This window comes from Lissotriton vulgaris, chromosome 5 (assembly GCF_964263255.1).
Source record: "Lissotriton vulgaris chromosome 5, aLisVul1.2, whole genome shotgun sequence".
NCBI classification, from domain to species: Eukaryota; Metazoa; Chordata; class Amphibia; order Caudata; family Salamandridae; genus Lissotriton; species Lissotriton vulgaris.
In genome coordinates, this window is record NC_141693.1 from 1,947,841,629 (window position 1) to 1,947,856,677 (window position 15,049).

At 48.2% G+C, this 15,049-nt stretch overlaps 1 protein-coding gene across 1 annotated transcript in view; it reads left to right on the forward strand.

Moving 5' to 3' along the window:
- The window catches only part of PRRC2A (proline rich coiled-coil 2A), a 1,005,169-nt gene that overhangs the window by 646,659 nt on the left and 343,461 nt on the right, over positions 1–15,049 (forward strand). Inside the window, exon 13 of the mRNA XM_086919885.1 lies at positions 231–455. Within this exon, the coding sequence (XP_086776011.1) occupies positions 231–455 (225 nt within the window). The remainder of the gene's footprint in view (positions 1–230; positions 456–15,049) is intronic.

Below are 15,049 nucleotides of genomic sequence, written 5' to 3' on the forward strand. Positions count from 1 at the left end.
ACATTTTCCCTCTCAACTACAATCCATCATTTAAGCACCTTTTAACCTGATTTCTGACATCACTCTACCCAAGTGCACTTCCAAATGTGCGAAAGGACCTAACAAAATTATAATGTAAAGTTCTATGTAGTTCACCCACTTCCTTGAACAGATTCCAATTCCAACGTCGCAGTTTATATTTTTTCTAAATATAAACTATAAATGATTTACCAGTCTCCCCTTCCCTGCAGATGAGCCAGTCAGACAGTGGTGTGGACTTGAGCAGCGACTCTCAGGTCTCCTCCACCAACTGCAGTCAGCGCAGTTCCCCTGATGGAGGCCTGAAAACTGTGAACGGAAAACGCATCCCACCTTTGTTGAGAGGAAACAAACTGGAAGCCGTGAACGGGACTTCAGAGGAACTTAAGGAGCAGAGAACACTCTCTGCCAATGACAATCACCCAAAGAAGAGCAAGGTAACTGGTGTTGCATTAGTTAAGCTGTGCAAAAAGCATTGTTTGTAGTAAATATATTTAGAAACCAAACTGCTATAGAAAATAAAGTTGTACAACTTATCTATACATTCAAATGTTCTCGAAGTATCCATTGGCTTTGCATCATAGTTTCTTTACTGATGGTAATACACACTATAATAGTCGCACCCTTTAGTCGAATACTGGTACACTTTTTTACTTAGTATATATAAAAATCGATTTAAAATGTAAAAAATTGCACTTAAAATGCAGCAATCTGGTAGACATCTAGCTGCGGATTCCTTACATTTGAATTTCCGAGGCATCAGATTGGATCCGGAAATTTGTTCTTCGGGCAATACCTCTGTGCGGTGGTAGGTGGCATTGGTCAGCTCTGTTGCATCGCCGGCGCCACTGAGGCCTGCATGAGCTATATAGGCACGACCTCAGCGTGTCAGTTCAGATCTGTGCAGAGAGCCACGTGTCACTTTTTGTACAAGCTTTTTTCGATGTTTTGACAAACCCTTTTTTTTTTTTTTTTTTTTTTTTGGTGTGTAGACTTTTGGTTTCAAATGTGTGGTGGCTGTTACCGGGCTATGTCTGTGACGGACCCACACTTGATTTACCTTTAATGCCTGGAGTGCGACCACTACTCGAAGTTGTGCTCCTACTGCCGGGGCAAGGGTCCGAAAGGTTTGAGGGAGTGGTCCCTAAAGTTGCTTGTGGAACAGCATTTAGCACAATGTCCCTCTCCTCAGAGGTATAGTTCATGGACCCGGTCGAGATAAAGGTTCAGGCCCCGCTCCAGGAGTCCCAAGTCTTAATCCTCCCACTCTGAAGGCGTAGAGTCAGTCAGGTAAGAAGCACAAACACAAGAAGTCGAGGTATGCTTCGACTTCTCTAGGTTTGGCTGCCAGCGGGACTGAGGAGCCTTGGGGTTCTAGGGCTCGTTTTCCTGATCCTGCGTCTGGGTCTGCTTCCCTGCCTTTCAGGGAGCCTGAGCAACCCCTGCACAGCTTAAAGAATTTTGGCACCATGTGCCTCATTTTTTGTTTGAATTTCATTATTGGCAGTGTGAGAAGTTGCCCTGATATGTGATGTCCACTATTCTAGTGGGCACCCTGTATCAGTCCAAACAACCCTTATGGTGATGATTGTAAAGTCAACCTTATAGACCAGCTATCCTAGTGGTAGCATGGACAAAGCAGTCTTAGGCTAATACTTCAGAGAGCATGTGAAGCCAATTGTTTTACCAATTACAATCCCTTGAATACCAAATGAAAGGACACCACACGAGGTATATATCAAATATATATGTATTAATTACTAACACAACCCCTCTGCACTCTTTGTGAGGTCAGAGTTCGAGATACAGCACAAGTTACTCAACAAGCATACTATAAGTTGCACAAATACAATTTTGCCCTAGGGGCCTCACGAACCATATACTAAGTAAGTGGTATAAGAACCACTTCAGGAGAGGTGAGTAGGCCTAGGGCCTAGGAAATCGCTGGGGCTACACTGAACAACCAAAGGTTAGAAAGTAGGAGTCCCACAGGATGCGTTTGCCGTGTCTAAACACACACGCAGGTTACCATAGACTTTCAATGGGAACCTAAAAGTTACAAAGTAGTTGATATCGGACACTTCCAGGTGGACTACGGGAAACCCCAGTTAAACTAGGACACTTGGATAGTTATTACCCACAGGAGCACCAGAGTACTAGAGTTACCTCACCCAGGGAAGCTGGGTGCATAGGTGTTCTTTCGTGTCGGGTTTAGTTGATCAATCCTAAGGAGAGCTGCAAGAAAGTGCTGCAAGCGACCAGGAGGAAAGTGTCCGGATGGATCCAGGGGTGGATAGGAGCAGTGAAGAACCTGAAAGCAGAGGGGACAGAGTCTGCGTCACTAGCCAGTGACCAGGAAGAAACCAGGCAATGTTGAGATGCAATCAGGTGAGGAGATGAAGCTTGTCTCTGCAGCCATGTGGACCAGGAGGCGTCGACGACGACCAGGAGCTGGATACGGACTGTCCCACGAAGGATCTAGCTGTTGGCGGTGTTGGTATCCGGATTGGACCCAACAGCCTTGGCAAAGGCAATCCACGCAGGAATGGAAGATTGGCTTCTGTTCAACCAAGCAAGGTCTGGGGAGCTTCCCCTTTACAGGAAAGCAGTAGCAAGCCCGGAGCAACCAGGCACGCGGCGTTGTTTCAAAAGGATGTCTTCAGGAGGGCCACTAGCCAACGGGCTAGCAACCGCGAAGACACGTCGAGGAGAAATGCAGGCGCAGGCCCAACGCGGCACTCGTGGAGGGCTGAGCTTTGGTGCACTTACAGCTCGGGGTTGGGGCTTCTCAATCCTCAATGCACAACTTCAAGGACGCTTCAGACGCTGCACAGGTAGCAAAAAGCAGGTACTGCAGGATGTCCGGTCTCACGTCTCTCGTGTCCGCCACGGGTCTCCGCTTTGCTGTGGATGTGGGTCGGAGTCAGAGAAGTCTGGAATTCCAGAGGCTGTGTCGCTAAGACTTCGGGTTCCGGCGGGAGCGTTGACAAAGCAAACCGGCAAGTTACTGTTGGTGCCTGTTTGCACAGGGTGGTCACTCCTTGACCACAAGGGAGATGTCTTCAGTCTTCCAGTCGAAATGTAACGTAGAAGGTCCAAGAGTTTGTTTCAGAGTTTCTTCCAGAATAATCTAATGTCACAGCTCCTAACTTTATACTAATCTAAGGGGCTGAATTACCTGCTAGGTACCTCCTATGGCTGGAACCTGAGAAGGGGGTGGTTACACCCCTTTCTCTTTGTCCAGTTTCGCGACGGAGCTGGGGCTGGAGTGCCCCAGCAACTGGTTTGAACCAGGCTATGCATGGAGCACCTTGTGTGCCCCAGGCAGTGTCTCGAAACAGCAGTTTCCATTGAACCCACCCTGCATTTCCATTGAATCCACTACAGGCTGTCTGGGGGAGATGCCAGCACCTCCCTTGACAGGAAACCTATTGTCCAGGCCTCTACTGGCAGAGTTTCGTCCAGCAGCAGGAGGTCAGACTCGTGTGTGTGGCAGCAGCAGCCATTTTGTGATGCTGAGGCTCTGTTTAACTTTAACCAGGTAAAGCAGTAACTTTACCCTCGAAGGGTGGAATGCTACACCTGCCGCGGGGGGTAGTATTCCAAAGTGTTTTACACCGTACACGACATGTTTTGATAAAGCTAAACCAAAGTTATAATTAACCGCTAGGATTATAATGCACTTAAGAGTATATGGTATGGCTATATCATAGAACAGCTATAAGGACATGGTTCCGAAAGCTGCAGACAGGCTCAGCTCGTGCTAGAGCACCATCTCACATAAAACCAAACACTCGGCCTTCAGGATTGTTAAGGCCTGCCATAGGAGTGACTTATAGGTATATATGTGTCTATATATAAGGGTAGATATAGGAATACTATATCTAGGCAAGGGGTGATTACACCACCTTGCCCAGGGCTGAGTGTTCAGCCTGTGGTGTCAGTTTGGATGGCCTGCCAGGGGTGGCATAATACATGCTGCAGCCCCTGGTAGGCCTTGGTGGGCCTTGGATGCACCTATGCCCTGGGTACCTATGGTACACCATACAGGGGCTCACAAAGGTGACCCAATACCCAATTAGGTGTGTACCTAAAGTACATGGTATGCATTTAGAGCGAGAACAGCTGGGCTGTGGGTCTGATTAGCAGGCCCACAGCCACACTAAAGTCGAAAAACCAGAGTATCACAGCAAAAAGTGGGGGTTACCATAGGAAGCAGAGCCTACTCTCCTACAAGCAGTTTATCTTTTTTTTCTGTATAATGCATACAATAAATTCACAGCTGCTTCATCAACTTTTGCATTTTTACATATTTTTTTACATCTTACGCTTGCAGTTTTGGTTGAAGCAAGAGTTACAATCAGTGTACATGTTTCCCTACTATTCTGCTAGTTAGGTTTGTACTTTGGCTGTTACTGTCTTTACTCGTAGTATTCGTTTTTGTACTCAACATACATTTAAATTGTCTGCCCTTTAGCCTGGGTCAAGTTGCGTCATAGAGGAGGGAACATTTGCGCATTAATAAATCAGATTTGGATTACATTTTATACATACAATTTGTTTTGTTCTAAAATCAAACAATTTATCAACAATGCATAAATGATACCAAACAAACTAGCATATTCAGTTTGTTACACATTTTTACCATGTCTTTATCGTTTTATGATCAAGCCGCTCCCTTTTCTCTCCCCCCCATTGCGTCTTGTCTGATTTTTTCCATTCACATTTGTGTCCCTATGTACCCGTATATTTTTCTTTCCCTTTCTTGATACCTTGTCCTCAATGCTTGCGTATGCTCAGGCGGTGTGTTCTGGTCAAACAGCTACTTCTCCTCTGTTCACCTCCCCACTCTGCTCACTGTCTCCTTCTGCATTGTGAGTCTCTGCGCAAGTCTTACCTAGGATCGGGTCCCAGTACTGCATGATGGGGTATTTACGCAGTCCAGCAATTTCTTCCCTGTGCAGCGCAGTACTTTCTTCCTGGGTCCTTACCCTTAGTGAGTTGTTCAAACTTTCAAAAGCAAGGGGATGCTTAGCCTTCCAATGTTTAGTGATTAATGTATTGGCCACTACCAGCCCTAGGTCTATAACTCTTGAGCCAACTCTTTGCTTCTTAGATCTTGGAAATATCGCCAGTATACATTCTTCCCAGGTGTGCAGGGAAGGTCGATCAGTATATGCTGCTAGCGCTTCTGCTTTCTCTCACCAATATAGGTGTATTGCCCTACAGGACCATAGCTTGTGTAGAAGGTCTGGCCTTGTCTGATTACCTTCGGGACATGCTGTGGTCATCGGATTGAAATAGCTACGGTAATTTGAATCAGTGGTACCTAAATAGGGTTGATGGCTCTACTCAGGAAAGTTCACACATGTATTCGTTCAATCATTAGTATTGAATGACGGTGCTGCAGGGTAGAGAGAACAACCTATCTCCCTATGATGGGCCTAGGTGTTTGGGATTGAAATAGTTGTTTCGCTTGTCAGGCAAAAGGTATGCTCTTTGTACGATGTATGTCTGGATGACACAACATTTAACATTTTTGGCGTATTTGAGTTGGGCTGGCTTGAATAATTTCCCATTCCTTGTCTCTCCACAGGCTTTCCTGGTCTTCTTCCCATCTTGTGCGTAATGACACGAGTGGCTGGATGATGTGTGTCAATAGTGCTTCTGCCAGCCAGTACACTATATGGCTAATGTTCTCCTTTCTTGTGCAGATTTTGGAGCAAAAGGGGCCTTTATTGCTCGGTGTTCAGGTCTCCTCAAATTGGCCTGTCGGTAAATCGTACTCACCAGTCAATGTGCCAAAAAGTATCAGTGTTACTTCTGCAAACAGGTCGCCAAGAGTGTGTATCCCAGCCTCCTCCTATTGTGAGAGCATCGAAACGACCCTAATCGCCGCCACCGATTACATCAAGGTCCTGCTGGACAACGGCGAGACCGCAGCCCTCATCCTCCTTGACCGGTCATCCGCCTTCGACACTGTCTGACACTACACCCTACGCACCCGCCTCCACGACGCAGGAATCCAAGGCAAAGAACTGGACTGGACCTCCTCCTTCCATTCCGGCAGAACATAGAGCGTACGCCTCCCTCCTTTCCGATCCAAAGCCACCAAGATCATCAGCGGCATACCCCAAGGATCCTCCCTCAGCCCGACGCTGTTCAACATATACATGGCCCCACGTCGCCAGACTGCACGACCTCAACATCATCTTCTACGCCGACCACACACAACTGATCCTCTCACTCACCAAGGACCCGATCACCACCAAAACCAACCTCCATGAAGGTATGAAAGCCATCGCTGAATGGATGAAGAACGGGCGTCTGAAGCTGAACTCTGATAAGACGTAGGTCCTCATCCTCGGCTCCAGGCCTTTGGCCTGGGACAACTCCTGGTGGCAGACAGCCCAGGGGGCGGCCCCAACGCCCACCGACCATGCACGCAACCTGGGTTTCGTACTCGACTCGATGCTCTCCATGACCAAGAAAATCAACGCCATCTCATCCTCCTGTTTCAACACCCTCCGCATGCTCCGCAAGATCTACAAGTGGATCCCCACTGACACTAGATGAACGGTCACCCAGGCCCTGGTCATCAGCAGACTGGACTACGGAAACGCACTCTACGCGGGAGCGTCGGCCAAACTGCTGAAACAACTGCAAAGCGTACAGAAAGCCTCTGCCCGCCTGATCCTCGACATCCCTCGCTAACAGCCACATCACACCCCACCTAAGAGGCCTGCACTGGCTTCCCGTAAACAGGAGGATCACCTTCAAGGTTTAGTTGGGAATGAAGATGTATTTGATGATGCTAAGGGAAGTAGATGCTGTTGCGGTTTATCTGCCGATTAAAGTAAAAAAAATATGTTTTAAAAAAAAGGAGGTTCCCCTTCAAGCTCCTCACCCACGCGCACAATGACCCTCCACAACGCCTGTCCAGCACACCTCAAATGGCTCAACTTCTACACCCGAACCGCCAGCTCCGCTGACCTCGCCCTCTCCACCGGCCCCCACATCAGGAGAAGATCATTCTCCTACCTCGCCGTCAAGTCCTGGAACACCCTCCCTATCCTCCTACTGCAGACCAAAGACCTACTAACCTTCAGGAGGCTACTCAAGATCCGGCTGTTCGAGAAACAGCAGCCCCAGCGGCTTGAGACCCTCACGGGTGAGTAGCGCGCTTTACAAATGTCCTGATTGATACTATACGTTATCTTTTGCTTTGTTTCTCGGGGAAACAACTAGGGGCAATGCTGGCGCATTTGGCGTTACGCTCTTAATGAGGTATAAACTGCGCTTGCGACAGCAGCAAGCTAGAGCCAGGCCCGTGGGCCGAACCATTAGATGGAATATGTGATATATCTGTGATAAGGACCACGTTGGTCTTCTTGTGGCAGTGTCGGATATATCTGAAAGAAACAGGTTAGTGTTAGATCCTTACCTTAGAATATCCCCGGCGTCAGACTGGATCCGGAAAGTACCCCTGCGCGTCGGTAGGCGTCGTCTGCGGCTCCACGTCTGTCGTCAGCGCCGTTGGCACCGGGATGACATCGTCAGAGTACTTTTTACTAACTTTTTCGATCTTTTTGATCCTGTTTCGAGTCATAAGACTATCGGTACCGGTAGGGGTGCCCGGGTTCAAACCCTGTGCCGATTGCAACCGACTGAAGTCGGTTACCGACCCCCATCGCCGGTGCCTGTATTGCCTTGGGGCCGACCATGATGACAATTCGTGCCCTCTCTCTACCCCAACCGGAGCACGTAGTAGTGACGGATACGTCCCTCCTGGACTGGGGAGGCCACATGGGAGAGGCGGAGACCAGAGGACTTTGGTCTCCGGCGGAGTCCCGGCTCCATATCATACTTCTGAAGCTACGGGCGATACGACTTGCACTGAAGGCATTCCTTCCCGCTGTCCGGGGAAGCGTAGTGCAGGTGTTCAGACAACACCACCGCCATGTGGTACTGCAACAAACAGGGCGGGGTGGGGTCGTGGACCCTTTGTCAGGATGCTCTGTACCTCTAGCAATGGCTGGAACACCAGGGCGTCACCCTGGTGGATCAACACCTGGCAGGTTCCCTGAACGCCAGGGCGGAAGAACTCAGCCGCCGGTGCATGATGGATCACGAATGGCGTGTGAACTCGGACGTGGCGCAAGGCCTCTATCAGCGATGGGGAGAGCCTTGGTTGGATCTATTCGCCACCAAAGAGAACACGCAATGTCACCAGTTCTGCGCATTGTAATTTCCAAGGCAGCACTCGCTCTGAGACGCTTTTTGTCGCGAGTGGAGCTGCGGTCTATTGTACGCCTTTCCGCCTATACCACTTCTGCCCAGAGTGCTGAAGATGGTCAGGCGCGACCGAGCCCAAGTCATCCTTGTGGCTCCGGACTGGGCACGAAGATACTGGTATTCCGAGCTATTCAGCATGTCAGTTGGTCCCCCGATTCTTCTGCCTCTTCAGGAGGACCTTCTGTCGCAGCAGCAGGGGACGGTCCTCCACCCGAACCTGTCCAGTCTCCACCTCCATGCGTGGAGATTGAGCGGCGACAGTTAAGGCTATTTGACTTGCCTCCTAAAGTCTGTGATGTGAATCTGGAAGCCAGGCGCCCCTCCACAAAATCGGTATACGCCTTCAGGTGGAACAGATTTGTGGCATGGTGCACAGCAAAGGATGTGGATCCTCTCAATGCCCCTCTTACTGAGGTTCTCCTCTTCCTTCTTCTCTGCTCTGGGCACTATCAAGGGCTACCTTTCTGCCCTTTCCGCCTTCTTAAGGCTTCCTGATCAGCCTTCTTTGTTCAAGTCCCCTATTGTTACCAGATTCTTAAAGGGCATCACTCATATGTTCTCTCCTGTTCCTTTCGTGATGCCCCAGTTCTAACTTACCTGATATGCGCTCCCTTTGAGCCGCTTCATAACTGTCCTCTCCTTCTTCTTACACTTAAGACTGATTTCCTGGTTGCCATCACCTCTGCCAGGAGAGTGAGTGAGCTCCAGGCTCTTTCCTCTAAACCTCCTTTCCTTTCTATCCATCCGGACAAGGTTGTGTTGCGGACGAAACCCTCTTTCCTGCCCAAGGTAGTCACAGCCTTCCACATCGGGCAGTCCATCACCTTGCCCACGTTCTTTTCGCCTCTGCATCCCTCGAAAGAGGAAGAGAGGCTCCACCGTCTGGACCCAAAACGTGCGCTCTCTTACTATCTGAAGGCAGAAGGGCCCCACGCATATCTCGTGGATGCTGGGGGGCTGGACTTCGGTGCTGGAGCTGCTCAGGGTCGGGGCTTCTCGGACCCCAAAGCACTCACCAGAGGATCCCTCGGCGGTCGTGCTGGAAAGAAGTCCTGCAGTTCTGATTTTGGCCGGTCCCTCGAGGTCTCGTCGCACCTACGGTTCTCAGCTTAGCTGTAGAGGTGGGTAGAGGTCAGAGGTGCCAGGGAAGCCGGGTCTCGTCGAGCTGGTCAGTCGGATCCTGGAGGAAGGACGTGCAGCAAACCGCAGAGTTCTTAGATGGTGCCTGCGGATGCAGGGTGACTACTCCTTAGCCACAAGGGAGAAATCTTGAGAATAGTCGAGAGTTCCTTTCGTGGAAAGTAGTTTCTTGATTCAAAGATGATCTAATTTGGAAGGGTCCCCGCTCCTGCCTTTATCCTAAAGAAAGGGGTGGGTACGCGACTAGGTCCTGCCCTAGGGGTGGGATCAGGAAGGGGGGTGGTTACACCCCTCTCCCATGCCGGACTTTCCCCAGGCCAGGGGCTGGTGTGCACCTGGAACTGGGTCTAGCCGGCAGATGCGTAGTGAGCACCGGGGTGCCACTTGCAGTCACCATCCTGTAAAGCCCTGCCTACCCAGGATACACAAAACCCTGTCTGGGATGGTGCTAGCACCGCCCCTGACAGGAAACCCTTTGTCCAAGCTCCCCTCGCTGGAAGGACTCCCAGCTGCAGGGGGTCAGACTTGTGTCTGTGGTGGCAGCATCCATTTTGTGATGCTGAGGCTTGAGTTAACTTTAACTGGGGTTCACAGTTACATACATGTCGTGTCCCTCTAGAAGGGTGGAATGCTAACCCCGTCGCCAGAATTGGCGAGGGGTTAGTATTCCAATTCGTATGACACCTTACTCGACATGTTTTGATAAAGCGATACCAGAGTTAGCATATAACCACGAGGATTATATTGCACTTAAGAGTATATGGTACGCGTTATAATGGAACAGCTATTAGGACTTGGTTCTGCAAGCTGCAAACGGGCTCAGCTCATGCCAGAGCACCATCTCACACGATTCCAAGCACTCTGCCTTCAGGATTGTCAAGGCCTGCCATAGGAGTGACTGATAGGAATCTGTGTGTCCATTTTTAGGGTTAGATATAGGTATACTATATCTAAAGCAAAGGGTGATTACACCACCTTGCCCCAGCTGTCGTGCAGCCAGTTGTGTCAGATTTAGATGGCTTGCCAGGGGTGGCATAATACATGCTGCAGCCCCTGGTAGGCCCTGGGTACACCTATGCCCTGAGTTACAGGGTCTGATAAGGTGGCCCAGTACCAATTGGTAAATGCACCTAAGGTACATGGAATCCATTTTACAGAGAGAGCAGTAGGCCTGGGGCCCTGAATAGCAGGGTCCCAGGTCCACTAAGTCGGAAAACCAGCGAAACACCAGGCAAAAAGTTGGGGGCAACCATAGTCCGGTATCCACCTTCCTACAATGACCAGCACTTTGTTGGTTACGTGGGCGCTAAGAAAGGACGGGCGGTGCCCCAGCGGACCATCTCTCGGTGGATCCTGTTCTGCACCCAGGCGTTTTACTCTTTGGCTAAAAAGGAACCTCCTGTTGGGCTGAGGGCCCATTCCACTCGGGCCACGGCGACTACTACTGCCCTGGGCCGAGGAGTCCCCTTGCAGGAAATTTGTCAGGCAGCTACGTGGGCCTCGCTGCACACGTTCGCAAGGCACTCCTGCCTGGACAGCCAAGTCCGGAGGGATGGCTTCTTTGGCGGTTCCGTCCTCCAGGAATTTCTGGTGTGATTATTGGTTCGCAGACCCACCAACGGGATTGGTATTGCTGGGGTATCTATTCTAAGGTAAGGAATCTATCACTAACGTGTCTCTTTCAGATGCACAAGTTACTACTTGTGTAACGATCTATATGTAAGAGACATTAGTTAGTGATAGATTCCTTACTGACCCACCCATCCTCCCCGTTCTGCGAACCAATATCTAGGGTTAAGGTCATCCCCTTTCAGGGCCCTAGTTTCATGTCACCAGTGTTGGTTTTTATCATGGCTCTGCGTTTCTGGCGCGGAAAAGGTGTGTATAAGAACTGACGTCATCACGGTGCCCGCGACGGACGCGGAGCCGCGGACGACGCCTACCGACGCGCATGGGTACTGCTACGCAAAACATTTCTGGATCCAGTCTGACGCCTGGGGACATTCTAAGGTAAGGAATCTATCACTAACTAATGTCTCTTACAGATATATTGTTATACAAGTAGTAACTTGTGCTACAAATCCACACAATGGAGCCACAAAAAATATATCAAAAACAACAACCAGAATTAAATGGATCAAGCAACAGGTACTTACTTAACACCATGACCACTAAAGAGCACGAACCTAAAAACAACTCAGAAAGGATAACGGACTTAGACCCGGACCTGGACCTAGAAAACGCTGCGGAACCAGGCCCCACAAATCTAAAAGTGGACCTGGGGAACCCCACTAAGCTCATTGATATAGAAAACGTATTAATAAAATACCCAACACTTTTACACTCACAGGCAGGTAAAGTGCCCATTAAGTCGCCCCCCTCTCTCAACAAATCTGCCCAACTCACTCAGATTGCAGCAAGCAAAGAATTCAAGCTAGCCACTCAACCATCACTACAGCAAGAACCACCAGTAAAGGCTACAACAACTATACTTCAACAGTACTTCGCAAAATCAGAGGACTTACACCATCCAGTCAACACCCTTAACCCAGAACTACTAGGACAAACTCAAGCATCAACCAGGTGTGCCTAAACACAGTACCGACACCACCTTTCATGCAAACTACGAACGGCTCCTCTCAATATGGGCCAACTACTCATGAGAATGAAGCACGAACAACTGACTAAAACATCACGCCAGGGCTCAGTCAAGTGCAAATTACTAGCGGCTCCTCTCAAAATCAGCCAATTATTCAAGTAAACGAAGCACGAACAAACAATGAAAACATCACGCCAGGCCACAGTCAGGTGCAAATTATCAGCGATTCTCCTCCGCACCGGCCAATTACTCAAGAGAACGAAGTACGAGTACTTGACGAAAACATCCTGCCGGGGTATAGTCAGGTGACCCACCAAAACTTCAACTGCAACATGTCCTTTCTAGCTTGCCAAGAATGGGAGGAGCTAGTGGCCTCATACAGCAACGATGTCCAAAACAAAAAGCGTAAAGACAGAAGTTAGTGATTAAAACAAACTAACCAAAGACATTTTTTGGGAAACAGTACTTAGCACAATGCAATATTCAACAGCAGCGCTACAATATCAATATCGTAAAATCGATTTACAATTGACAGTGCTTCAAACGTTGGCAGATATTACATCCGCAATTGACAGGAAGCTGGCCGACCTAAATGGACTGATAAAAAGAGGACAGGAAGCTGCCCTCAATGACGAATTACTTCAGCAAGATTGTACCTGTGCCCCAATTATAGACAAACTATCCGTGCTACCATCACTACTGGGCGACCTACTATCTATTGCCACAACTGTAACCAAGAAAACAGGAAGCCCGGACTTACCAGCAATGGGGGGAACAAAACCAGAATCCGAATACACTGATAAGTTATCTTCAATTGGGACTGAAGAAATAGGAGAGAGCAGGGCCCTGCAACATCGAGAGGCTGCAACCCCAGAAAAAGTAGTAATAGAATCATCTGAATTAAGCAAAAAAATTACACCAACGAATATCGGTCGCAGAAACAAAAGAAAGGGGAGGAAAAAGAAAATCACAGCCCAGGCCCAACACCTGTCTAATTGGTTATTATGGCAACCAGCGGATATGAATCATAAAGCTATAAATAATCAGTCTCCCAGCTTCACTACCAGAAGAAGGCACCAAAGGCGACCTTACACAATTGCAAAAAATGCCGCAAGGTGAATCGCACTCTTTACCAAAAGTAAAGCAAATGGAGCCATATAGATATCTTAAACAGAGGGAATATACTATGACTTCTGCAAGCCATCCCAAAGTTAGCTAACATTCATAGCTCTGACCTACTGTATATTGAGTTTTTACCACACAATGGTTTGCCAAACCCTAAAGCCTCCAAAACTAGATTGAAAACACCGGAGATAGCTAGCAGAATTACTCAAGAAAGCAAAAAATTCCAAAATTGGGGATCACACTAAAATCGGTGCTTAAACCACAATACCCAGCTCCATTTCTAATAACAGACAGTCTACCTCGACCAGTGTTTTCAGTCCTAAGGGGAGCAAGGGGCGGAACATCAACAGCCAGTCAGTCCCCCCCCAAAGGAACCCTTGTTTAGGAATGGAAAGCAAGAGCTACAATGCACCATTCTCCAAACGCACCCAAATTGACCCAGGACGCCGTCTTCACCATCCCCTTGATTAGGTTCCAACGAAGTCAAAATCTGCATCTGGAATATTAACGGCTTAAACTCCAAGCTAAGTGGCCGTAACTTCCTGAACTACCTTAAAACCTTCAACATCATTTTACTCCAGGAGACCTGGGAAGATAAACCCTTCGACCTACAGGGATACACCTCCAGCTTCACCCCAGCTACTAAAGGCTCCATATTTGGACGCCGTTTGGGGGGTTTACTCTTCCTCTCCTCTATAACAAAAATAGGTGAAATGCATCCTATAAAAACATACATCACCTCTCCAAGCTGTATCCTGGCTTCAACGGTCAAGTTGTTCCTTAATCAGACAGCACAAAAAGTAATACTGATAAACATCTACCTTCATCCTAAACACAAACTACAAATATCCAAGGAAGTGATTAAAAAAGTAACAAGAATAACAGAGGAGGAGGATACAGACAAAGTCATCCTGGCAGGAAAGTTCAATATGCACCTTTTAGGGAATAGCCAAGAAGACGACCTTATACAGGATCTAACTGGCATATGGGGTATCCCGACTCAGGGCCCCTCAACGGTAATTAAACCAACAAAGAGTTCAAGCTATTTACTCTCAGAACTAGAGGGTAGTTAACGGCCGTTTCAAGGAAGATAACCCCCCGGCACCAACATTTCACTCGCCCAAAGTATCCTCCTACCTTGACTTCACTTTTACAACACTATCCATGTTTGATAGCCTCATTTCAAATAGGCAACAACACACTTAGCGATCACATGCCACAAGAAATTACATTTATTCTACATCAACATGATCTCAGGAGGCCGACAAATCCATCGTTTTGGTAGGAACAACAAACCTTCATCGCATTAGGTGTAACTTAACAAACATAGAAACAGTAGCAGTAGTAGCAAAAGAAGTGTTCAAGGAAGTACAGGACAACTTAGGTCACCCGTTGGAAACTTGGGAAAAATTCATCTGCGCCCTTGGCAACAAATTTCCCACCAATAAGGCCCAAAACAAAAAAGAGCGTAAATGATCCTCCAATTTCGATTGTAATGAGCCCTGTCTCCAAGAAACTGAAAACAACAATAAACCAATTACTATGACAACTCCGGAGAGCACCTGTAAATCACTTGCAGCAGTCTCTACATGTTTCAAAGGCCCTTCTTAAGAGAAGAAGATGGGCCAGGAAAATGATCGCGAATAAAGACTTTTGGGCTAAATTGCTTGATGATGCTAAACCGAAAAACAGCGCCAAATTTTGGCAATCCGTAAATAAAACCCATCGGCCAAATCACCACGGAATCAACTCTCACATCTCTGAAGAGGTTTGGACAGTCTTCCTTTTTAATCATTTAATGACAAAGAAGAAACAGTTATACACCCCAAATGCTTAGGGCCTGAAAGTTTCAGCAGGACCGCAAAGGAGCCA